The 24189-nt window shown below is 48.9% G+C and overlaps 2 protein-coding genes across 3 annotated transcripts; both read right to left on the bottom strand.

Moving 5' to 3' along the window:
- Positions 1 to 313: 313 nt before the first annotated feature.
- Tigd3 (tigger transposable element derived 3) lies at positions 314 to 2304 on the bottom strand. The gene has a single exon (XM_020164772.2). It carries the CDS (start codon positions 2152 to 2154, stop codon positions 739 to 741), a length of 1416 nt encoding a protein of 471 aa, XP_020020361.2. The 5' UTR covers positions 2155 to 2304; the 3' UTR covers positions 314 to 738.
- A 2787-nt stretch (positions 2305 to 5091) lies between these two features.
- Dpf2 (double PHD fingers 2) lies at positions 5092 to 19669 on the bottom strand. Of its 2 annotated transcripts, XM_020164909.2 has the most exons (12): positions 19514 to 19669; positions 14615 to 14775; positions 14122 to 14229; positions 13650 to 13813; positions 12339 to 12431; positions 12088 to 12166; positions 11547 to 11588; positions 10482 to 10619; positions 10220 to 10348; positions 9934 to 10046; positions 8561 to 8642; positions 5092 to 6387 (listed from the first exon to the last, which is right to left on the bottom strand). In XM_020164909.2, the coding sequence occupies exons 1-12, from the start codon at positions 19543 to 19545 to the stop codon at positions 6311 to 6313; spliced, it is 1218 nt and encodes a 405-aa protein (XP_020020498.1). In that variant the 5' UTR covers positions 19546 to 19669; the 3' UTR covers positions 5092 to 6310. The 2 variants fall into 2 exon arrangements, with proteins under 2 accessions (XP_020020498.1, XP_020020499.1); XM_020164910.2 differs by lacking the exon at positions 11547 to 11588.
- Between the last annotated feature and the right edge of the window lie 4520 nt (positions 19670 to 24189).

Genomic DNA, 24189 nt, shown 5'->3' with positions numbered 1-24189 from the left:
GTTTCCCACCCCCACCCCAAACACACACAATCTGAGGTTGAATCGGTCAGAGCTGTAGAATGTCTGGGATAATCCCTGGACATGTCTGTCCTCAAGCTTCACTTCTCATGAGAGTGACCCATGAAGGTATCTATTCTGGAGAGTCCAGACTGCTGGAATTCTGGAGAGTCCAGACTGCTGGAATTCTGGAAGAATGATCTCTATGAGTCATTAACAGCTGCACTGTGGTCAATTTTTCAAGTCTGAATTCAAAGAGTCTCCCTTCTCCCATGAAAATCACACCCTGGCCTTTTTTTTTTTTTTTTTTCTGGTTAAAAACTTTATTTCTGAAAGGAGAATTGTTTTTGACATGGAGTTCAAGGGATAGAGCCACTGTCTGTAAAACCCAAGTCCTATCTTCTTAAGTCCCAGGCTCTCTGACCTAACTCCTTCCTAAGGCTCTAGAACTTTCATGCAGGGTTTGGAAACTTCTTGAAAGGCCCACTTTTTTTTTTTTTTTTTTTTGTGGTGATACTTCGTGTTGAACTCAGGATTCCAGCCCTGAAGGCTCCATCTTTAGAGCCTCTTCTCAGGCTTGAACGACTTTCACTCTGAGCTTAAACTTGGTATACAACTTTCCTCCCTTCTATACCTTCCACATGCTGTATTTCCACAGGAAAGAAAGTACTGGTCTGCCTTCTGGAGAGGCGTTTCCATGGGAAACAGAGCAGAGGGGCTCTGGTGGCAGCCAAGGTGTCTTCACAGGCAGCAGAGCCGCTCCACCTCTGCCTCACAGTCGTAGAATTTCTCAAAGAGCTCTGGTGAGGTGCCATTGCACTCAAACCACCTCCTCAAGGTGCCCAGGGCCTGCAAGGCTTCTGCTTTGGTAGGCAGGGCCTCAAAGTCATCCTCTCTATGCTCTTCCTCATCTTCAGTGCCTGTCTCCTCTTTGCACACTCCAGGCCCTGGCTCCTCACCCTCTAGGTCTACAAAGCAGGAAAACTCCTCCTGACTCAGCCCTCTGGGGATTGGTGGCATCTCAGAGGCTTTGTCCAGGGCCAGGGGCATTTTGCCAGGAGCCAACCCTTCCTGAATGAAACTGCTCCAAATGAGCTGAGGAGGCACCTTAGCCCAGGATGCAGCTGCCATGTGCAGAGCGTCCAGCACTGTGATGCGGGTCCTGGCATCTGCCAGCAGGGTGTCCTCCCTCCTGCTCTGGACAGCGGCCAGCTTGCCCAGCAGACGGTGCCGGTAATGGGCCTTAAAGGCCCAGACCACAGAGCTGGGCAGGGAAGGTGTGGTGCTGGCAGCAGACAGAGGCAAGAGCCTCACATGGTGGAGCCTGGGCAGGCCTGTCAACTCCTCCACCACTCGGGCAGCCAGCAGCAAGGCTACCTGTCGGCCCTGCTGCCCCATGTCCTGGTCGAACTGTGCCAACCATTCTGACCAGGGAATGTCTGGGTCTGGATGGTAGGAAGCAGGCAGCACCTCACTGCAGACCCCAAAGAAGCATCTTGGGGCAGCCTGGAGCCCGCCCACTAATACCCGCCGCTTCTCTGTACCCCTGCTGTTGGCACACAGCAGTACCTTCACCCGATCACATGCAAAAGCTCTGCCAGGCACTGCCCGATACAGCAGGGGCACTTCGGCACAGCCAAAGATGTCCTCTGGGGAGAAGTCTTTAAGGGAAAGAGGTGGCTGGGCCTGAGATGTGAGTCCTGGAGGAGGTGGTTCAGAGGAGAATGAAGGGGCGAGGACATGGTGAGTCCCAAAGCCTACGTTGTTTCGGCGTTTCCAACGGACCAGCCAGCCGATGCTAGGCACAAAATCCTGGCCCATGATATCAGCCAGCTCCTTGGCTTTGTGAAGCAGCATGGGCCCTGTCACCTCCCAGGCCTTGGCCTGGGCGATGTGGTACCAGCAGAGCAGAGCCTCATCGATGCCGCTGTACTTGGACTCCCGTTTGCGCTTGCGCTCCCGGTTGGCTGTGCCACTGCACCAGTCTGCCAGAAGCTTCTCCTTATTCTTGCAGATGCGTGAGATCTGGGGCTGGGAGACCTGGAAGCGCCGGGCCACCTCTGACTGGGACATCTTGGACTCATCCAGGAGTTCCAGCACCTGGATCTTCTCGGCTAATGACAGAGCATGAAGCTTCTTCTTGCTGCTCAGTTCCATGGCTCCTCCAGGTCACCTGCGAGGAGAGGAGAGAGCCAGGTGGGCTGACACCAGGAGCAATAGAAGAGCACAGGAAGGAAGAGGGCAGGAAGACAGAGCAGTGGCTGGAGTGCGGAGGCCACCAGAGATTGGACCAGCTGAAGAAGTAGGGAAATGGCCACTGAGTGGCAGCATCCTCAGGATGCCAGCCCAGACCTGGGAGGGGGCATCTTTGGTCAGAGGGAGAGGGGAGTCTGGGCTGGGGTTTGGCATATTGGGGGAGAAGTATGAATAGAGTTCAGGGGACAGCTCGGAGACAATAAAGAAGTATGGATGGGGGGCTGGGCTGAGAGGGGTAGGTGTAGGGAACAGTCAGGCCTTCTGGGGGGGAGACCCCTAGGAGGAGGGCGGGGATGAGGGCCTGAGCCGGATTTGGATGAAAATGTTGGGGAGTGGGGCGGTGAACTGAACGAACAGAGTTGAGGTGACCAGGTGTCCAAACGACAAAGCCAGAGAATGGGGTCTGAAGGAGTGGCGCTGGGGGAAGAGTGGCAAGGCTGGGCGAGGGTCCGGCCTGGAGGGGGAGTGGGAGGGCAGGTGCACAGGCGACAATGGGCGACAGGAGTGAGGAGGCTGCGGGCAGCTAGAGGGGCGGGGTGTCCCCGGTGGGGAGGGTAGTGGTCTGGGAGGGGTACCAGGGCGCAGGGAGAGCGCCCGCGACCCAGGCAGGCCGGGAGCCAGGTTCTGGCGCCTTGGCCGGCCTCTCCCTGGAGTCCGTCTGCGGGGCTGACCCAGGAGCCGACCCGCCCGCCCGGCCCCGGGTCTCCCGTTCTGCACCCACCTCAGGCGCTCGTCCCGCGGCTCCCGCCCCTGCCCCCAGCCCGGCACCCGAGCCCCTGTCGGGGAGGCGACTGCAGAGCAGGGGAGGGATGGGCACCACGACCCAGAGGGCGGAGCGGGCGGAGGTGCTGCGCGGGTGGCGGGCAGCGGGTGCGCGCTCAGCAGGGCCCCGTGCGCGCCGCCCGCGCCGGGCTCTCTCCGGGCTGGGAAGACCGCGGTGCCGCCCCTCGGCTCCCGCCCACCGCAGCCCCGCCCCGACCCAATCAGATTGGTTCTAGGCGGGCGCCCGTCCCGCCTTCGGCTACGCTCATTGGACGCTGTGGAAGTGGCGGTTCCTCGGGCCCCCCTGGAGGCGGGGCTTCCAGCGAGAAAAGGCAGGAGGCGGAGCCGGGACCCAGCGGGTCTTCCCCCCTCCACCCCCCCACCGCGGGGCTGCTAGGCGCGATAACCGGGCCCTGGGGCCAGACCAGCCCTCCCGACCCCAAGCGGCCGGCGAAGCTGACTCCGCCTTCCTGGAGGTGACCCTAGGTAGCCTCAGCTCTTCCGTCTACAAACAGGGCCAATTGGTCCTCACAGAGCTGTTTTGAGAAAATGATGAAAGAAAATGGATGCAAGCTTTAAGCTACACAAAAGCTAGTTACCATGGACAGTGCTGGCCTCAAGTCTTACCAGGCTCCTTACCAGAACACTACTTGCATGAAGCCAGGCGTGATTTAGGCAAAGATTATTATTATTTTTTTTACTAGTTTTGGCACCTCTGGACAAGAGCCAAGTTCCTAAACTCAAGATCTGATATTTCCTTCTTTGCTAACGTTTGGTCCTGAACTAAATGCAGGCATGTGAACCTGCAGTCCTACTTTCCCTACTGCTCTCACCCAGTGCGGTTCTCACCTGCTTTCTCAGAGGTTTCCTTTCATCCCATTCTAACAGCTGACCCTGTCCATCCCTCCAAGTCCCTCTCCTGTAAACCATCCCAAATCTCCTCTTACTCATGTGAAGTTCATCTTCACATTCCTTTGCTAGCCCTGACTCCTCCGCCGCTGAGGATTTTGGCCTCACTCCCACTCTTGGCCTCTTAGCTGGAGGACCAGCTGTATGCTCAGCAACTCACAACCCAGCCTGCTGCCCTGCTTCTTTACTGAATGCAACAGCCAGGGCTCAGCTTATGAACAGACGCCTGCCATTTCAAGATGTTTCCAAGCTAAGGACACATCAGGAGATCCATAAACACTTGAAATCTTTTTTTCCTTTTTGTGGTACTGGGGTTTGAACTCAGGGCCTACACCTTGAGCCACTCAAGATAAGAGTCTCTGGAACTATTTTCCTGGGCTAGCTTTGAACCACAATTCTGATCTTTGCCTCCTGAATAGCTAGGATTACAGGCGTGAGTCACTGGTGCCTGGCTTAAATTTTTTAAAAGAACTTTGAAACTTTGTCATATGAGACATACAACATCCACTATGAAACAGCAAAAATGTTCCTATTAGCTGGAGGGATCTGCTCTCTTACATATAAACACCCTGGGAAAGAATGGAGACCTGCCCAGTGGGCAGGACTGGCCCCAGTATTCCTGCTCAGGTTCAGGAGTACTGCAGACCACTAACTCTACACCACATGAGCCAGGCTGAGGCCCTCATCTCTGCAAAAGCTTTCTTGGCCTAGCGGGGCCATCACTGGTTTGCTGCCATTAATTGCCGTTTATGTAGTAATCAAGCTTCTAGGCTCATTTTAAGATTGCAGTATCAACTGTTATAAACCTGTCACCACTCTCATCTACTATCCAAGTCTAGCAAAATTTTCCCCAGACAACAAAAGCACAGAAATAAACAGGATGCTAAAGTTGATTTTAACCCAAATTTTGTATTGATCAAAATAGCTTCATTGTTCTTTATAACAAGAAATTGTTATAAACTTGAATTTACATTAACAAATTAAAACTAACAAAATAACCAATTTTATATCTGCATATTGGGGTCCAACAAAAAATCTGATTTTAGGAGAAAATGTTTCAAAATGTATATTAAAAAAAAAAAAAAAAAAAGCCCCACTGTCTTAAAAGAAAGTTTTAGATGAAATGGCCATCTTAAGCAGTAGAGTCAGGAGACAAACCATCCAGCAGAGGGCTCTGTAAAAATGTTTATTTTTACTAATGTTTAGAATACAGGAACTAAAGGGGCAGGGAGAGACACCTTAACTCCAAAGCCACAGTGAGTTAGGGCCTGCCCACAGCCAAGGGGGAAGGCTACTGCAGGGTGTCCTGGCATGTACTGCCCCTCTCCTACTTAATGTCAGTACCACTAAGCAGAAAACCAAGGAATCAGGATGTGAAGACCTTACCAGCTGCTAGCGAGCGTGCAAGGGAAGGGGATGTCTATGCGGCTTTCCTGTGACCTGGGAACCAGGATACACAGGCAGGAGGCAGAGGCTCCCAACTCAGTTAAGGGCAGGAGGCTGAATGCCTAGGTCCAGGAAGAACAAAAAGGGAATTCTGGAGGTAGGCTTTTTTATCGAGATAAAAAACAGGCACATTATCCACCGTCTCCCTGTGGCCCCAAGCTGCTGGCCTGGCACTCTGGCACATCCCCTCTCCTCACAAAACCGAACAGAACAAGGGAGGCAGAAGACGAGGAAGTTCCAAGGACAGGGAACGCTTGGGTTGCCAGAGACCACCCACAGCTGAGCCAGCCAAGCACAGGAAGGAGAGGTGAAGCTGCTAGTCCTGTGTGGGGTAGGGTAGGACAGGGTAGAGCCAGGAGGGTGACCAAGAACATCCTGGCTTAGGCAAGACCCTGTGTAGCAGGACAAAGGGCCACAGAGGGGCACCCTGGAGGGAAGAGGCAAGGTGAAGCAGCACAAGGGGCATGGAAAGCTCCTGGTAAGTACAGCCTCATCTCGCTCAATCCCAGCTGCTCCCAGCAAAGAGGCCTGGCCAGCCTAACCTTTGGGGAAGGAAACCCTGGAGACCAGAGTAGGGGGCCAGGTAGGGCCAAAAAGTGAGCTGCTCTCCCACTCTTTCTCAGAGGATATGATTTGAACCCTGTGATCACCAGGGCCTGGGCCCAAGGCAAGCAGAGTGAATGCACTTCATGGAGAGCAGATAGAAGCTGGGTCCACAGGTCTGTCCTGGGGCAGCGTGCTGCTTGCTCCTTTCTCCCTGAGGGCCTGGGTCCAGAGGTGGTCAGAAGTGCCACCTTCACTTGCTGTTGCCAAAGGCAGGTTGGCACGACCACCCGAGGTTCTGGACTTGTGAAAGAGAGGAGGAAGGGAAGGTGGGTATGAAAATCAAGGTGGAGGAGAGAAACAGCCTTAGATGTGTGGGGGGGACTGGGGTGGTACATCAGGAGGAGTTCTGGTTCTGGTAGATGGAAGCTTTCTCCTTTAGCAGGTCCAGACACAGGTGGCAGCTCCAGCTTCCTGCAGAGAAGCACAGCAGGGTGAGGATGGCCCCACACATTCCCCATCTGTTGTCCTTCCACTCCCCACATTTCATTCCCCAGGAGGATGGGAAAATTCTGCTGTAGTAGCTTCATGGTTATCCTGAGTGAAAGGAGCCAGTTGGTCTTCAAACACTGTGAAAGCTGTTCTCCGTGGAGATGAAGGCAACACTCAGAGAAAGGGCAATTTCAGAACACAGATGCCCAGACCCTCTTGGCCCTGTTATAGAAGCCCAGGGAGTAGCAGGAAGGCCTAGGCAGATACAAAGTTTTAAAGTGTACCAGCTTTAGATTTGTGACTATTGAAGAATCAGACTTGGTTCTCATGGCCACAAAGGTAGAGAAAAGGTCATGAAAAGAGGCTCCAGAGAAAGCAATTCCGACTTGACAATAAAGCCAGGGTTTTTTGTGAAATGCACTGCAGGCTGAGATGAGCTGCCAACATCACTGGTTATCTGAGCAGAGGCCGAGGACCCCGTCAAAGGGAAAGGAGTGAACTCAGATGATCCACCCCCTCATGATCTCAGTCTAATTTCATAGTAAAACAAGAAATTGTTCCCTGTAAGAAAAACAACTGACTCATACCTTGTTATCACTTACTATGACTAGCAACTTTTTCCCAGAAACAAAATTAGTCCTTAATGTTTTGAAATTATAATGGTAATTATGCATATTTGGTTTTGGACTTTATTCTGGGGGGAAGGATCCACAGTTAGCTTTTATCAACTGTTCAAAGATAATGTGACTCAAAAATGCCAACAGGACGGTCCTTTCTAACCTCGAGGTCATTGAGTAGGGGTTGGCAAGCTTTACTGTAAAGAGCCAAAGTGTTACATATTTTAAGCTTTGTGAGCTACATACAGTCTCACTCACATCTTTGTCTTGTTTAAAAAAAAAATCCCTTTAAAAAATGTAAAAACCAGGGCTGGTGGAGTGGCTAAAGTGGTAAGAATACCTGCCTAGCAAGTGTGACGCCCTGAGTTCAAACCCCAATAACATTTAAAAAAAAAAGAAGAAAACTGTAAAAACCACTCTTAGTTTGCAAGCTATGCAAACTGGCTATAGTTGGAAGTGGCCCCCAGACCAGCGTACCAACGCTGACCTAGAGCTACTGGATGATGTCTAGGTGTAGCCCTTAACTGTCTGACGCTCCAGTGAGGGCACTATGCCTGTGGCTCCCCACTACCTTGGTGTTCCACAGAATGTCAATGAGAAAGCCCTTCTGCAGTTAAGGTAAATTTTATATACACTAAGGTGATATTTGATGGCTAAAAAGACAAAAAACAAGATACTATCTCTTTCTAAAACTCATTTGTAGCCTAGATGTGACAGTAGCGGTGTGTTCCCTTGCAGCTAGTAAAGGACTCTCAGACTTTGTTTAATGGCCTCAGTCTCAAATGATCCAAGCCTTGTATGCACATATGAATAATAAAACGATAAAAAAAAAAAAAGGCCTCAGTCTCTACAGGGTGACAGTCTGACCTACATGACAAGTCATATTCCAGCACACAGTGAACATCTCTAGCCTGAACTGCTGGCTCTCATTCTCTGTGCTCAGTTACTGGGCACTTGTGCCCTCCCAGGTAAGCTTCTGAATTCCAGTATGGGAAGGGCACAGTAATCCAGCAGGAAGGGACTGTGGAGAAGCAGCAACTTCTTGGTGCCACCACTGGTTGTGGTGAAGAGCTTCCAAAACTTTAAAGAGTTATCAAAGAATACTACTAGAGAGGTGGAGATCCATTCAGGCTCCAGGATCAACTCCCACACTGGGAAAGGAAAAGGAGAGGAAACAAACACTCAAATCTGTCAAGGTGGGAGGCTGACAGAGAAACTTCATATCAGACAAGTTGCCAACTCAGCTTCCAGACTGGTTAGAGGAAAACAATTCTCTCCTTCTAGGTGACTGTTCCCTGCTCAGCATCTGCTTCTCATGGGCTGTTGCTTTTCCGTGTTTGTAAATGCAGCTGATGACAATGTGCAAATGTTAAGCCCTTCTGGCTGAAATGCTAGGAGCAACCTGAATTGAGCCAAGGCAAAGTATCTTACTCTCTAATTTGGAAGAATATCTGATAATATGAAGAACACCTACTAATATAGGTGATTTTCTAAGTCACTAATAAAATTGTTTTCAGTAAAAGATCTGGGCCACTTACCTTCAGGAGGTTCAGACATGGATGGGGTGAGACAGTACATGTGGTAGCCACGATCACAGTCATCACAGAAGAGCAGCTGGTCCTAGACAAGGCAAGAGGAAGAAGAGGGTGTAATGACTTAGGTACCTTAGTTAGGCCAGTGGGGGGAGGAGGGATAGGAAAAAGGCTTCTGAGAACACTGCTGCTACTTCCAAGAGGGGCACGTGGTAGATAAAATGTAGAACTCAACTACCACTGTCTATCTCTACCCCAGACCAAGTCACTGTCACACCAATCTGGATCCTATCAGAATTCCTAACTGGGGATGGAGGTATGGCTCAAGTGGTAGACCTCCTGCCTAGCAATCTCAAGTTCCTGAGTTTAAACCCAAGTACCACCAAAAACAAAAAACCTCCTAACTGATCTCATGGCCTACTCTTTCCCAATAAACTCTTTTCTACAAAGCAGTCAAAGTTTTTAAAATGTAAGTCAGATCATATCACTCTCTTGATTAAAAGTCTCCAACAAACCAGGCACTGGGGCTCAAACCTATAATCCTAGCAAAATGGGAGGCTGAGATTGGGAGGATAGTTCACGAGACCCCATATCCAAAATAACTGGACCAAAATGGACTGGAGCTGTGGCTCAAGTGTTAGAGACCCAGCTTTTGCAAGTACAAAGCCCTGAGTTCAAACCCCAGACTCATTTAAAAAAAAAAAAAAGGCCTCCAATAGAATTCCACTATACTAGAATAGAACTACTGGAGACCCAGTCACCGGGGATGTGCTTCAGTGGCAGAGTATGTGTTTAGCATGTGCAAGGCCCTGGGGTCAATCCCCAGGACCCCTCATCTGCAAAAGGGACCCTAACATCCCTCAGATTTGGCTGTGTCCACCTCTGATCAATCTCCTTCCACATTTCAGCCAGCCACAATGGCTTGCCCACCTGAAGGCCTCTGCACTGCCTGCTCCTTTCCAGCTCTCCCTCCAGACCTTCTGGGATTGTCGCCTTGATGTTATTTAAATTTCAACACCAACCTTACTTCCTCCAAAAAGCCATCTGACTGTGAATCTAAATCAGTATCCAATTACTCTTTGTCACATCACTGGTTTCCTTTTCTTCAAAACACATCATAAAAAGCTCTCATTTTCTTGCTTACTGCTGTTTCCAGAAGAATGCAAATTCCACGAAAGGAAGAACCTGTCTATCTTGTTAGTGTATTTAGAATCTGTCTGACCTAAAGTTGGTGCTCAAGAAACATATCTGCCAACAAATCCAAGTTCCAAGGGGATGCTAAAGAGAGGCATGTGGGAGGGACCTTGTCCCTTTTAAGAGAACACTGGCTTTGGATGGGGCTGTGGGAACAGCCAGTCTGGGGTGGGTAGGGCACATACGTCATTCTCAGAGGTGCCACAGAGATTGCAGCACTTGCACTCGATGCACTGCCAGCGATAGGTCTTCACAGCCGCCATCATCACAGGGGTGAACTGGAGGCAGGATGGATGCCCTGTGGGAGGAGGAGAGTGAAACAGGTGGGTGGAAATTGGGGTAGGGGTGAGGGAGATGAGCTCTACAGTGCCGAAGTCAGCAGGCCAAAACAGAGCTTTGCACTGGCTAGGCAGGTACTCTACCGCTTAAGCCACACTCCAGCCCTAGTCCTCTCTTTGGGGATGGAGGTACCTGAGCGGCCACAGTCAGAACAGGATACCAGCTCCTCAGGCTGTCCGGTCTTCTTGTTGATCTTTGAATCCCCCAGGCAGAAGTCACAATAATTATTGGGCAGGGCCAATCCATCAGGACCCTTCTTGGCTACAGGGAGAAAGAAGAGTATTTTGATGATACTCATGGGGGTCCCTGGATCACTCAAACATCCCTGCAAGGAGGGGCTTTCATAACCAGGCCAGCCCCTCTCCTGCTTGACCTCCCCGACACCTCAGCTTACATTTCTGCTCTTCAGACCTCTGGGAAACAGGGGTGGGTGGCTGGGAGTCTTCCTTGTCCTCGCCCTCCTCCTCAGCCAGGTGGGAGTGGGCATAGTGGTAACTGAGGCCAGGTCGGTTCTTATAACGTTTTCCACAAACTGGGTGGAAGAAGATTGCAGAGAGAGGTGTTAGGATACAAGGGAACCACATTCCCACCCCTACAACTTGTGGGGCTCCAGTTGAGGAGACAACCACCCCTGCCCCCAGCAGCTCTGTTCTGGGACAGCCCTCCCCTCAGCCAGGAACTTCAGGCCCTAGGGCTCTCTAGCCTCTCTAAACCTTAACCCTGTGGTTACCACTACTCTTCTACATTGGCTTCTGGATGCACTCAGCCCTTGCTACAATCACCATTTGCCCTGGGGAGCTCCAGGTCAGGGAAGGGGAGGAAAGTCCTATGATCTTTTATTATGGTGGGAAGGGGAAAGGTAAGGAACAGACTCCAAACTCTTTTGATCCTCAGTAAATGCAGGAGGCTCATGTTACCCCAAACATACCACGAAGCAGCCAGGGCAGTTGGGCCCCCAAAGAAATTCAAATACTCAATGTCAGTGCCCTGCCCAACCCCCACCCCCACCCCTGCCAACCAGCAAGGAAAGCAGATTCCCGAGAGCACCTTGTAGCCTTGAGCAGTGACAGCAATGAGGGCAAAGGGCCAGCAGAAGGAATGAGGAGGATGGGAGGAGGAGGTGGCAGAATGGTGGGAATATTAACTGACCACCGAGTGCCTGAGTGGAGGAAGGGAGCAGATGTATCTGTTCATAATGGATTCCTTATAATGCTTTTGGAGTGACCCCATGCACTAGGCCGAGTGGCCCTAGGAATGGAACAAGCCTATGGGAGACAAGCAGTGGTAAAGGCAGCTGCTGGGACTCTGAGAAGTGGAGCACAACCACTGTTCTACAGCTCCTACCCCCATGCCATTCCAGAGATTTCAAAACTAGCATCACAGATGAGAAAGGCAGGAGGAGCAAGGGAGGAGGGAAAGGGATAGGAAAATCAAAAGTCTGAAAAGTTGAGAGAGCTACCTCTCTGGGGCGCTTTCGAGGTATGCTTTTGTTTGAAACTATCTGAAAGACAGAAAGAAAAGTCATGAGAAGGAGGCCTTGATACACTTGAGACGGGGCAGCAGCAGCAGGAAAGCGGAGCGAGGGAGAGAACCCCAGCAGCAATGGTGCTCCAGAGTAGAGGCACGGAGGTGGGGCGAGCCAAAGCAAAGGGAAAGAGAACAGACACTGAAAACCTCAGGCCAGCCCCGAGCTCTGGCTCAATGGACCAGCAGACCTGGATGCTGCCCACTGAGACGCCAACTCTGCCTGCTAGGAGACCCCCACTCCCCCCACCCCAGGGGACAGAGAAATCTCTCCCAAAGCATGCAGATCCCACCCCCATCATGAAGCGAAAGCCTGGGCCTCCCAGAGGTCTTAGAGGGAACCAGTCAGCAGGCAGGATGAGAGCCCAGGCTTGTTTTTACCACTCAGGGCAAAAACATGACCCTCCCTCCTCTCACATCCAGAGCAGGAGCTGGGTCCAAGGCAAGGACTACCCACCCACTCTTGAGGCACTCACTGTCACAGGCATACGGCTTGTCCCGGTCCTCCAGGATGGAAGCGTCCAACTTCTTCCGGGCACTGCCCACACCCTTACCCTGCCAAAAAGAGCAACAGACGCCCTTACTAAAGTGTCTGGCCCAGAGGAGCTAACACTCTCCTGGTAGTGGCTGCTAATCTTACTTGAGAAAGGCAACCACAAGAAATAAAACATCAGCATCCCTGAACCACCCTGCTCCATACTGCCAGCCCCATGTGCTGGCCTCTCACCTTGGATTTACCCTTGCCCCGACGCTTGGGAGTATCTTCTTCATAGTCCTCATCATCAAGGTCATCTAGGAAGTCATCTGGTTCAAGGATCCGCTGAGTAGGAAGGAGGATGAGAATGAGCAGGAATCCTGTGCGTCCAAAACTCCCTCATGATGGAATTAGCCAAGGCCACCCAGAACCTCCTCTGGGACCTGGTGCCATCCACACCATCTCATTCCTTACTCTACAATCCCTTCAATGGTTTCCTTCCTATGTGCATCTTCATGCTGTTCCTTTGGCCTAGAACTCTTTTCCTTTATCTCCAAGTGATGAAATAAAATGTTCTGCCTTCCAGAAAGTTTTCCCTGATATTCCCAACAGTCATGTGCTGACCTGCCTGGGAGAACACTATTGGTGGTTCCTTTCAGACGTATCCTGGTATAAACAAGAGCCCTGTTGCTTACTATGTGACCTTATAGGTTTTTACAGTATGGGGGTTTGAAATCAAAACCTTTTGCTTGTTAGGCAGGTGTTCTACAACTTGAACCATATCCCCAGTGTGATGTTTTTAAACTGTTCTGCTTCAGCTTTTCAGCCTGTGAAACGGGGACCACAGGACCTACCTCAAAGGACAGGTTAAAGGGAAGTAGATGGAAAAACACTTAGCACAATACCCAGCACATCTTTAGCTCATCTTATTTTATTTATTTTTTAAATTTATTTAGGTAGTACTGGAGTTTGAACTCAGGGCTTCACACTTGCTAGACAGGCACTCTATCATATGACCTGCACCTCTAGCCCAGCTCTTCTTATTTTTAAATTTAGTGTTAGTCTCCCAGCTGGCAGAGACAAGGGCTGCTTCACTAAGTAACCCCAGGCACCAAAAAACTTGTGTTAAAATTTTTTGTGCAGGGGCTGGTGGGTGGCTGAAGCAATAGAGTGCTTGCCTAGTGAGTGTGAATCCCTGAGTTGAAATCCCAGTACTACCAAAAAAGAGAAAAAGTTTGTGCAAAAGAGGATGAATGAGGGCCAGTACTACCAAAAAAGAGAAAAAGTTTGTGCAAAAGAGGATGAATGAGTGGGAAAGGCTGGGTGGCAGGAGGGAAGCTTATCAGCACTGGAACAGAACTGCAGGGGTTGTGTTGCCTCAGCTTCTGCTTCAGTTATTTTTTTATTTTTATTTTTTTGCAGTGCTGGAATTGGATACAGGACCTCATGAACGCCAGGCAAATGCTCCACTACTGATCTGCTTCAGTTCCGCTGAGTGAGCCCTCCATGAAGAAGAGACTAGTCTCCAGCAAAGCTCCTCCAGACATGGGGATAATCTCATACCTTCCGAGCTCGACTATTGGTCACAGGAAACTCGCCCAGGCTGTCATCATCAACACGGGGATCTGGGGCCCCTCGCTTCTCCAGTGGGTCAGTGCGTAACAGAGCTTCTAAACTGCTGCCATCCTGAGAGATGAGTCCCTCCTTCTTCAGGGTCTGGTCTGTGTCTACAACACAGTCAAGATGAAGCAAGACTCAGTAGGGCTAAAGTCCTGAGTGCACAAAGTGCAAGAGTCAACCAGTCAGCCACTGTCTTCCATTCTCTGGCTGTGCAGGAACCAAGACACCCTAATTCACTTGGCACTAGGAACTCAGCTCTTTACCTGATTCCCCTGAAAAGAGTTCTTTGAAGGAAGGAATATCTAATTCAATTTAGCATCTGTAAAATCTAGCACAGGGTGGTAATAACGAGTATTAAGCAGCCTTCCTGTTATGCAGCAGGCCATGCCCCTGATCAAGGAGGGGTACCTCTTACCTGGTTTAATAGATGGGAAAGAAAGCCGGGGATCCTCGGGTGGGTGGGCTCTCCGCTTTTTCCGCCAGCGCCGGGCAGGGTAGGAATACAACTGTCCAGAGGCCAATCCTGTGGATGGAAGAAAGAGCAGTTAAGCCCTAACCCCAGTCCTAGAAATAATACTGAACACTTTCTAGCCGGGTATGTTCCCTTGAGTTCTAGAACAAGGGAGGAATACTGAGAGCATAGCCCTGAGGGTTGGGTGGAATACTCTGTGGAAAAGAAAAATGGCTGTAAGCTTATGAACACACAGAGTTCTCCAGAAGCTGAATAATGGCCTCAACATGGCAGAAAACAAAAGTGCTGGTACAAAGCTGTCTGCTTCAATCTCCCCAGTTTCTAACTGCGGGGAACATCATATTCACCCACAGGTGAATTCACCCACCAAAGAGGAGGAAGAATGTTCTTCCTCCTTGTGCTCTTGAGTCTCCTTAACCCTAGGCTGTACTCTTACCTGGACCCCGGTGTCGCTTTTCCATCCAGATGTAACAGTTGCTTTGGGCTACTCCAGTCTGTGAGTCCAAGAAAGGCAGGCGCACACTGCGCTCAGCACAGAGGCGGGCATTGTAATTGTGGCACTGCTCCATGGCATCTTTGTAGTACTGCTCCCCAAGGCTGCAAAGCCGACAAAAAGCAGGGGTAATAGGGTGCCAAGGTATCCCTCTCCCCTGCCAACTGCTTCCCTAGAAGGCCCAGAGGACTAGGAGATTGTCTTTTTGGTTCTATGTGCCTCCATTTCTGTCTCATGGGACACGAATGCCCTTCACTAAGCTATCATGAGGAAACGCACTTCACAAATAAATTACCACGAGGAACACATGACTTCATCACATGTCTAATCAGATTTAAGTCTTAACCCACAAAGAGTGGGGTGCAGCTCAATAATAAGGCCCTTGCCTAGCAAGTGCAAGGCCCTGGGCTATCTCCAGTAGGCTCCCTGCACACCTCCCTCCAAAAAAAAAAAAAAGAGGGAGAGAAAACAATGTTCACTCGGTGCTTCTTATGTGCATGTGTCCAGCTCTGTGCTAGTTAACATGTTACTTTTCTTAACCCTCAAGACTGTGAACTGCTAATGTTAGCCCCTCTTACAAATAAGGAAAAGAGTTCACTGAAATCGAGGTGGGGGCTCATCAAAAGTTTTTTTTTTTTTTTTTTTTTTGTGGTACTGGGGATCAAACCCAGGGTCTCATGCATACTAGGCACTCAACAACTGAGTTACATTCCCAGTCCCCTTATCAAAAGGTTTTCAGCAAACCATAGTAGATCCAGCCAACAAAAAGTTATTTAGCCACTAAAAAAAAAAGGAAGTACCCCACATACTCATATCAAGCAACTCTGAAGATAATGAGGAAAAAAAAGTAAGCTACAATACTGAGAAATACCTCAAGATGTTACCATTATGTAACGAAGAAGTTGATAAGATTGTGCAGGCCTCCAAGAACAGAAACTCAAAGCTTATACTGAGTACCATTACTAACAGGAAACCTGTTTGTTCTAAGGCCTATTGCAGGCCTTTCCCTATTCTCACACAATCTGCTTATACAGAAAAGAATTGTCTTGGACTCAAAAGGCTCAATTTGAATGGTGGCGCACACCTGTAATCCCAGCACTGGAGAGGCAGAGGGAGAAGGATCAAAAGTTCCAGGCCAGCCAGGGCCACATAGTCAGATCCTGTCTCAAAAATCAGAAAGCAGAGGTTGGAAGTTCAAGGTCCAAGGTCTTCCTAGGCAAAAAAAGCATGCGAACCCATCTGAAAAACTAAAAGCAAAAGGACTGGAGGCATGGCTTACATGGTAGAGCACTTGCCTAGCAAGCGTTAAAGCCCTGAATTAAATCTCCTAAAAGACTCAATTTGAAATCTGAAGCAACAGTAAACACTTAAGTGCTTTGAAAAGTTGGAAAACTGGAGTCAGAAGTTATGGGGTTCTAAGAAGCACATACAATGAATCAATCTTGTTCTCATCCTTTAAGGTTTAATGAGTACTTTAGTAAGGGAGAAAACTAACTATAACAGTTCTTATTTATATGCAATGGATCTTTTTTGTTGTTCTGGGGATTGAACCCAGGGCCTTTCACATGCTAGGCAAGTGCTCTACCACTGAGCTACACCCAAGCCCAATGTTCAGTCAACCTTCAAATGGACAAACTGGGGGTGGAGGTGATTTCTTTCCCATAGTATCCCCACTACCCATGCTGGATTTAGGAGAATAAAGACCTGGCTTGGAGTTGATGGATTAGTTCAAGTGGCAGAACACTTGCCTAGCAATCGAAGTGAATTCGAATCCCAGTACCACAAAAAAAAAAAAAAGACCTGGCTTCACTGAAAGTCACCACACAAATATGGACATTGAGTGAACCTGTATGGATTTCTACAGATTGGGGAGGTTGAACTAGATAAAGTTTGACATGAGAAATGGAGAGGTCTCTGTAGCTTATATTGGGAACCTGAACTACACCAACAAACCCTGCTCTGGAATCTAACGGAGGTTTTACTGAGCAGCCACAATGGACCACTGCGTAGCTTAGCTTTGTTCCTAGCAAGTGAAACAGACACACACCACACACCGAGTTAGCAACACCACGAGTACACCCGGGTTTGTTCATTCAATGAGCTGTAATGACTGTAATTTGAGGTAGGCACGAATCTTGTGAGGAAGGACAGAGCGCAAAAGAGAGCAGGCTCACATTGGTTCGCCTTTAGGAGGCAGTCACGTCCTCATCACACAGGAAAATGGGATAAACAAGGCTGAGTGCAGCAGCTTCTTTGTTTCTGCTGATGGGAATTGATCCTGACACTGGAAGTCAAACGGAAGGAAGGGCCAGCCCAGCCCAAGCCTGAGCTGTGGGTAAGAGGGCTGGGAATAAGAGGGCTGGGAATGAAACACTGAGAGAGAGAGAAAGAGGGAGGGAGGGAGGGAGGGAGGGAGGGAGAGAGAGAGAAAGAGAGAGAGAGAGTAGAATCTGATGAGAGCAAGAGAGAACAAGAGAGTACTCTTATGAACTTAAGGCTTCTGTAGCAAGAAAGTTCAAGCTAAGCTGGGTGCCTGTAATCCTAGCTACACAGGTGGCAGGAATCAGGAAGATCGAGGTTTGAAGCCAGCCCAGGCAAATAGTTCACAAAACCCCATGTGGAAAAAACCCTTCATAAAAAAGGGCTGGTGAAGTGCCTCAAGGTGTAGGCTGAGTTCAAACCCTAGTACTGCTTAAAAAAAAAAGTTCAAGCTAACAGTATTCTCTACATCTTGTCACCTAACTCACAAAGTTTCCAAGCTAGTCAGCAGCCAAACTGTCACTGTTATTATTATTATTATTATTATTATTATTCTGTGGTACTGAAGTTTGAATTCAGGGACTCCCGCTTACTAGGCAGCGCTCTACCACTCGAGCCACGCCCCAGTCCCAGTCGTTTTAGCTAGTGTCTTACCTTAGTAAGATCCCTTACAGACTGTTTCAATTCTGAAATAATATTTGGGAGGCCCAGAGAATTTACAAACAGAAAAAAATTCTTCTCTCAGGAAAAGACGCAAGTCAGAAAAGAGGAGCTAGTATAGTCCTTCCTGACCTCAATGCATAATCTCTGCTGTCATAAGATTTAGGTAAACTATAATCAAGAGCAGTGCCAGAAAAAGAATGGTACAAGAATACAGGGAAAGTTCTCTAGAGGGATGTGTTAATTGTGGTCCACAGCCCTCTGCAGAAAGCTGTTTCTTACTACTGGTACTCAGGAAACTGGCTGGTGACTCTCAGAATTTTTATAGCTCTTTAAAGAGATGTGAGAAGTCATACTCTATTTAAATGGGCAACCTGTCATTTATAACACTACATCAAAGGCTTGGCAACCCCATTTTCCTGAAGGAAGTCTTTCAACATGAAGAACCTCATTATGTGTAACTCTCAAAACCTAGGCAAGTCCCACATTCCCCCACTACTTAAGATTTCCAGGGTAGAAGATTTGATTTCTTTCATCACCCATGAAACCTGTGTAAAACCTTCCCTTGCAATGGGATAGGGAAAGTCAACAAAGAGAGAGGCAGGAAAACAAAGAACCTCGGAGTCAGGAAGGACAACTATAAAATCAACAGCGTCATTTCTAAATTGAGGAAAATGTCAGCCTGAAGAGAGCTGGGGAAACTGGAGTGGGCAGATCAGAGAAAGATAATAGTGTTGGGAGGAGGGGTGGCAGAAGGCGGCAGCAGGATAGAGCAAAAAGCAAATAAAAGGGGGGGGGGGGGGGAAGGCCACAAGAGGAGAAGGCACTTAGCTTAATGGAAGTGGGAAAGCGTTCTTGAAGAAAAGGGCTCCAGGCAGGGGAGAGAAGCAACTTGACCTTAAAAAGAAATGGCTCTTGGGGAGAGTGGGGCTCAGCCCACGACAAAGACAAATGAGAAGAATAAGTCGCTGAGAACAGATCCCAAACCTTTCCCTTGACATTCGGTCAAAAGCGAAAAGCCCTGACTGGACAGCTCTTAGTTTTCCAGCCCCATACAGCCATTAAAAGGTGCCTGTTCTGTTTGTCCACAGGGCATTACAGCCCCTTTTAAAACTCAGTGGGTCCTTCTTCAAGGAGGATGGAATACATCAAAGTCCCCAAATATCCCTAACTCATAGGAAGCGGTGACCGGCCAGTCCCCTTGTTCCCACGACCTGCTTGCTAGTTTGTATTGCTCTCGACATCGGACCAGCACAATGGGGTCTACAGAGTGCGGAGGAGGCCCACCTACTCGCTTCGGTGCGCTACTTGGCCGTCACGGACTCCTTCAGCCAAGTTCCCGGGTTCTGATGGCGCAAAGACCCACGCCCCTGAAGTTATTTCCCTTCTGTACCAGCACCTCAATCAAGTCTTCCCAAGAATATTTGTAGTCTTGGGCACCTGCTATCCAAGACCCCACCCCATAAAAAACGACGTCACCGGGTTTAGTTCTACACACGCAGGGCCTGCTGAAGCGGGTCGCTCCCGGGCCGGCTGCGGGCAGCGGGTGGGGAGGGGGGCGGCGGCCGCGCGCGGGGACCTCCGGGGGCCGCCCGGGCCTCGGCCCCGCTCTTCCGGACCGACGCGCCTCGGGAGAAGGGCCGGACCGCGAGTCTCTCCCGACACACCCGGGACACGATCGGCCCCGAGCAGCAGAGAGGCTGCGGGTCAGGGGCTCCCGTGTGCCCCCCTCAGGGCCTCCACAAGTTTCCAAAGAAGCGCAACGTCTTCTCCGGAGTCTCCTGCTGCCCTCCCGACTACGAGTCGCAACATCAACTTCCTGGGTATGTCCTTCTCTCCACTTTGTCTCTTCCCGCACCGCCCCTTATTTCCGGGTCCCTAACAAGACCTCACGGCCTGGGAAAGAAAGAAACGACCACTCACAGCTTCACTACATTCTCCACCACAGCCGCCATCTTCCCAGCTCCTCTCCCTCAGGTCGGGAGGCCCCGGAGCCCGCAGTGCGCAGACGCCGAGGCTGCCCAGGGCACCCGCTTCCTTGTCCCTCTGCGCACGCGCAGTTTGGGTGCGCGGGCACGCGCGAGCCCTGCAGAAAGAGCTTCGCGACTATTTGCCGCGGTCTAAAAGGAAAAGCGTGAGGAAGCCTAGGGGAGCCCAGCGCGCAAGCGCGAACGGAGACGCTCGTGCACCCGCTGCTCAGGCTCCAGCCCCGCCTCCATCTAGAAGTACGCGAGGAAAGAGGGCCTGACCTGGTGCAAAAGTGAGAAGGGAAAGGTTGGCGAAAAGTTGGGAGGCTGGGACACGGGCTGAAGGAAGTGCAGGGGTCCTGCCTAGCTGATCTTTAGTCACATTCATAGGTAGGAGGCTGATGGGTAGCTAAAGATAAGAGTGGTGCCCAACGCCTGTAGTTCTAGCTATTTGGGAACTGAGATCAGGAGGATCGAAGTTCGAGCCAGCTGGGGCAAATAGTTCGTGAAATCCCCATCTCCAAACCTGAGCAAAGTGGACTGGACTGGAGGTGTGGCTCAAGTGGTAGAGCACCTGCTTTCATACCCCAACACCACCAAAAAAAAAAAAAAAAGTGGTGCCCAGTCCACTTGTGCTCCCAAATGCGTGCCCGTTTCAGAGAAAGGAAAGTGAACGCCCAAAACTAGGGTGTTCTTTGGCATGATCTGACAAAAGTTACCTTACTTTCTTGCCACTAAACGCAGCCTTCAAACTTCACTGGCACCCCACCTCTTCTGCCTCACTTCCCACTACTGTTTATGGCATTCCCTCCACTTGGGTTCTGAAGAATTTCTCTGGTATAACTATCTCTGTCTTTTCTGTGCCAGTCAGTTCTCCTTCGCTACTGAATCATGCAAATCCATGTGGAAACATGGTTTAATATCCCTTTTTGAAAAATCAAAGTACTTCCTTAAGCCCCTATCTCACCCTTCCCTTGGCACTCCATTTCTTTTCATTCTTTCAAAGCAGACTTTCTGTTTCCAAGTCTCTCTTCCACCCAGCTAAATGAAGATTTTGTTCATTTAGATCAGGTCCTACCAAAGTCACCACAGTCTCCATTTCAACAGATTTAGAGATCTGTCTCATGGGTCCTCATGACACCACTGACCATTACCTCCTGTCCTATGGTACTGGCAGTTCCCTCTGTTCAGCCTTGGTTAGAGTTCTCAGGACTTGCTCCCTGGTCCTTGTCATTTCCCTAGTATACCTTATTTCACCAATTCCAAGTGCACATATTTGCAACCCCCCCATTTTAATATTCCAGAATCAGGACACATCTGACCATCATGTACCTTAAAATTGTTTTGGGCAGGTGAGAGTTGTGAGATACTGGTCATTGCTAACCCTGTACCTATATGAAAACTTGCAACCTGGAAAAAAATCCAGAGACAATATTGGTGCACATTTTTATTCCAGGAAACCAGATGATTGGGGGGAGACCAAAGGTATCAGAGGTGACCGAAGGCAGGAATCAAAAGAATGATAGAGCCAGGCAATGGTGGTTCACGCCTGTAATCCTAGCTACTTGGGAGGAAGAGATCAGGAGGATCATGGTTCAAAGTTAGCCCCAGGCAAATACTTCAGGAGACCCTATACTGAAAATACCCAACACAAAAAAAGGCTGGTGGAGCAGCGCAAGTGGTAGACCGCCTGCTTTGCAAGCATTGAGTCCCTGAGTTCAAACCCCAGTACCGCCAAAAAAAAGAAAAAAAAGTATGATAGGGGCATCTGGAGATATGGCTTGCTCAACACAGGCCCTGAGTTCAAACTGAAGTAAAAAAAAAAAAAAGACAGGTTTTGGGCTGTGTGCCATGGCATGCACCTGTCATCCCAGTTGTGCTTCTGAGAAGAGTCCAGGCTGGGGAACAAAGCAAGACCCTATCTCCAAAATAACCAGAACAAAAAGGGCTGGAGGTGCACTCAAGTGGTAGAGCACTTGCCTAACAAGTATGAGGTCCTGAGTTCAGTTCCAATACTGACCCCCCATTCCCCACCCCAAAAAAAGAGTATGAGCCCAGTGCCAGTGTTTTACACCTGTAACCTCGATACTCAGGAGGCAAAGATCAGGAGGATCATAGTTCAAAACCAGTCCCAGGAAAATAGTTCTCCAGACCCTATCTCAAAGAAGCCTATCACAAATAAGTGCTGGTGGAGTGGCTCAAGAGGTAGAGCATCTGCCTAGCAATCATGAGGCCCTGAGTTCAAACTCTAGTGCTGCCAAAAAACAAAAAGAAAGTATGATAGATCATCTAAGCCAGACACCATGGCACATGCCTGTAATCCCAACTACTCAGGAGTTGGAGGTAGGAGGTTTGAGGTTTCAGGCCAACCTGGGCAAGGTTAGCATGAGACCTTATATGAAAAACAAACTAAAACCAAAAGACCTGGGGCATGGCTCAAATAGTAGAGCACTGGCCTTGTAAGCACAAGGGCCTGAGTTCAAACTCCAGGCCTGAAAAGAAAAAAAAAAAAAAGAAAAACTGGCGTACTGAACATATACCCAACCTCTCAGCAAGTCCGTTCCTGGCATACACACCACAAAGCACTTGCAAGGATGTTCATAGCAGCATTATTTGGCTGCCACCTACTGCCCCTCAAGATTAGGACGTTACAGATCAAGGCCCTGGGTTCCATCCCTAGCACCAAAACCAGCAACATGAGAACAAGCTAGTACTATACAATAGCATGAATGAGTATCAAGAGCTTAATTAGTGAAGATACTTTAAACAAAAGATGCCAAATTCAAAAGAGGACATTGTATGACTCCATTCATGTAAAGTTATCAAAACACACACTAATTCATGAGGACAGAAGCTGGAGAGGGGACATAAAGTGGCTACTGAGGTATAAGGAATGTTCTTTTTCTTTATCTGGAGGTGGCACAGGTTTATTCTCTTGGTGAAAAATTAATGGAGCTACACAAGGATTGTGCAGTTCTCTGTATTTCGGTAGAAAGGTTGAATTTAAAATGTTAGTGATAAGTAGGCTTGTTCTATATAGTTGGAATGGCAGCTAATGAGCCTAGCATGGATAGTTTTCCATTCCTTTAGAATTCTTTTAAGAAATGCAGCCGGGTGTGGTGGCACATGCTGTAATCTCAGTACTCAGGAGGCTGAGGTGGGGGAAGATCACAAATTCAAGACCAGTCTGAGCTACATAGAAAGACCCTGTAGAAGGAAAGGAAGAGGAAGGTAGAGGGGAAAGAGAGAGAGAGAGAGAGAGAGAGAGAGAGAGAGAGAGAGAGAGAGAGAGAAAGAGATGGGAAGAAAGCAAGAAAAAGAAAGAAAAAAAAGAAACCAGCAACCACTATCTACAGTGTGTCTCTTATAGATAGGAACCAAGGAGTGGGAATAGGGGTGCTGCCTCTTGTAATCTCAGCTAATGACTCTATTGACTTTTTTGCAAAATGTTTGTTCTCTCTCTCTCTCTCTCTCTCTCTCTCTCTGGCAGTGTTGGGGTTTGAACTCAAGATCTTGTGCTTGCTAGGCAGGTGCTCTAGCAGTTGAACCATGCCCCGAGCGCACAAAATGTTTTCTGTCTGCGGATTGGGACTGTGGCGGTTTAGAGCCTTTAGGGGCTGAGGGAGCAATGCTTCCACTAGGGGGCACAATGACTACTTCTCTAAATCATGAGCAGAAATTGTCACTGGTCCATTTTGTGCTCCACATGGTACTGAGTAAGAAAGTAAAAAGAGGGTCCCACTGTTGGCTGGGATGATTGATTCCAACTGTCAAGAGGAAATAGGATTGCTGTGACTCATTGCAGGGCAGGAGGAAATAAAATGAAACCCAGTGAATCCCCTAAGATGACCTTTCTTAATATTACATTACCAAGTTAGGGGGATACAGTCTTCCCCCTGAAGGCAAACTAAAAAACAGAGAAAGTGAAAAAGCAACTTAAAAAGCATTGAAAATCCAGTAATACAAGTGAAGTTACTGCACCATCTAGGAAGCTAGAACCTAGAGAGTAAACCCAGCATTCTTTTTAATAAAGAATCCTGGTGTTTGGCCAGGCGTGATGGCTCTCATCTGTAATCACAGCTACTTGGGAGGTGGAGGTTGGGAGAGGGAGATGGGTAGGATTGAGGTTCAAGGTGAGGCCAGGATAGAGTTTGAGAAATTCCATCTCAACCAATAAAAGCTGGCATGGTGGTGTTATCCCAAATAGAGATAACATAAAAAAGAAGCATAAATAGGAGGGTGGAATTCCAGGCTAGCTAGGACATAAATACAAGACACTATTCAAAAAATAACTAAAGCAGGTCTGGGGTGTGACTTAAGTGGTAAACTACCTGCCTAGCAAGCATGAGGCCCTGAGTTCAAGCCCTAGTACCACCAAAAAAACAAAAACAAAACTGACCTTTAATCATTCCCCCTTTTTTTTTTTCTTTTTTGGTGCTAGGGATTGAACCCAGGGCCTTGCACATGCTAGGCAAGTGCTCAACCAATGAGCTACTTCCTCAATGACCTTTCTAAAACCTGGCCTCATGTCATCTTGTCTTTCCTGCTGCAAATCCTTCAGCAGCTTCTTATTGCAAGTAGCAAGATTGTTTTCCACTGACACTAACCTATTTTTCAGCTTCACTGTCCTGA

This window comes from Castor canadensis, chromosome 1, assembly GCF_047511655.1.
Source record: "Castor canadensis chromosome 1, mCasCan1.hap1v2, whole genome shotgun sequence".
Taxonomy (NCBI): Eukaryota; Metazoa; Chordata; class Mammalia; order Rodentia; family Castoridae; genus Castor; species Castor canadensis.
This window is presented reverse-complemented; position numbering and strand designations above follow the sequence as displayed.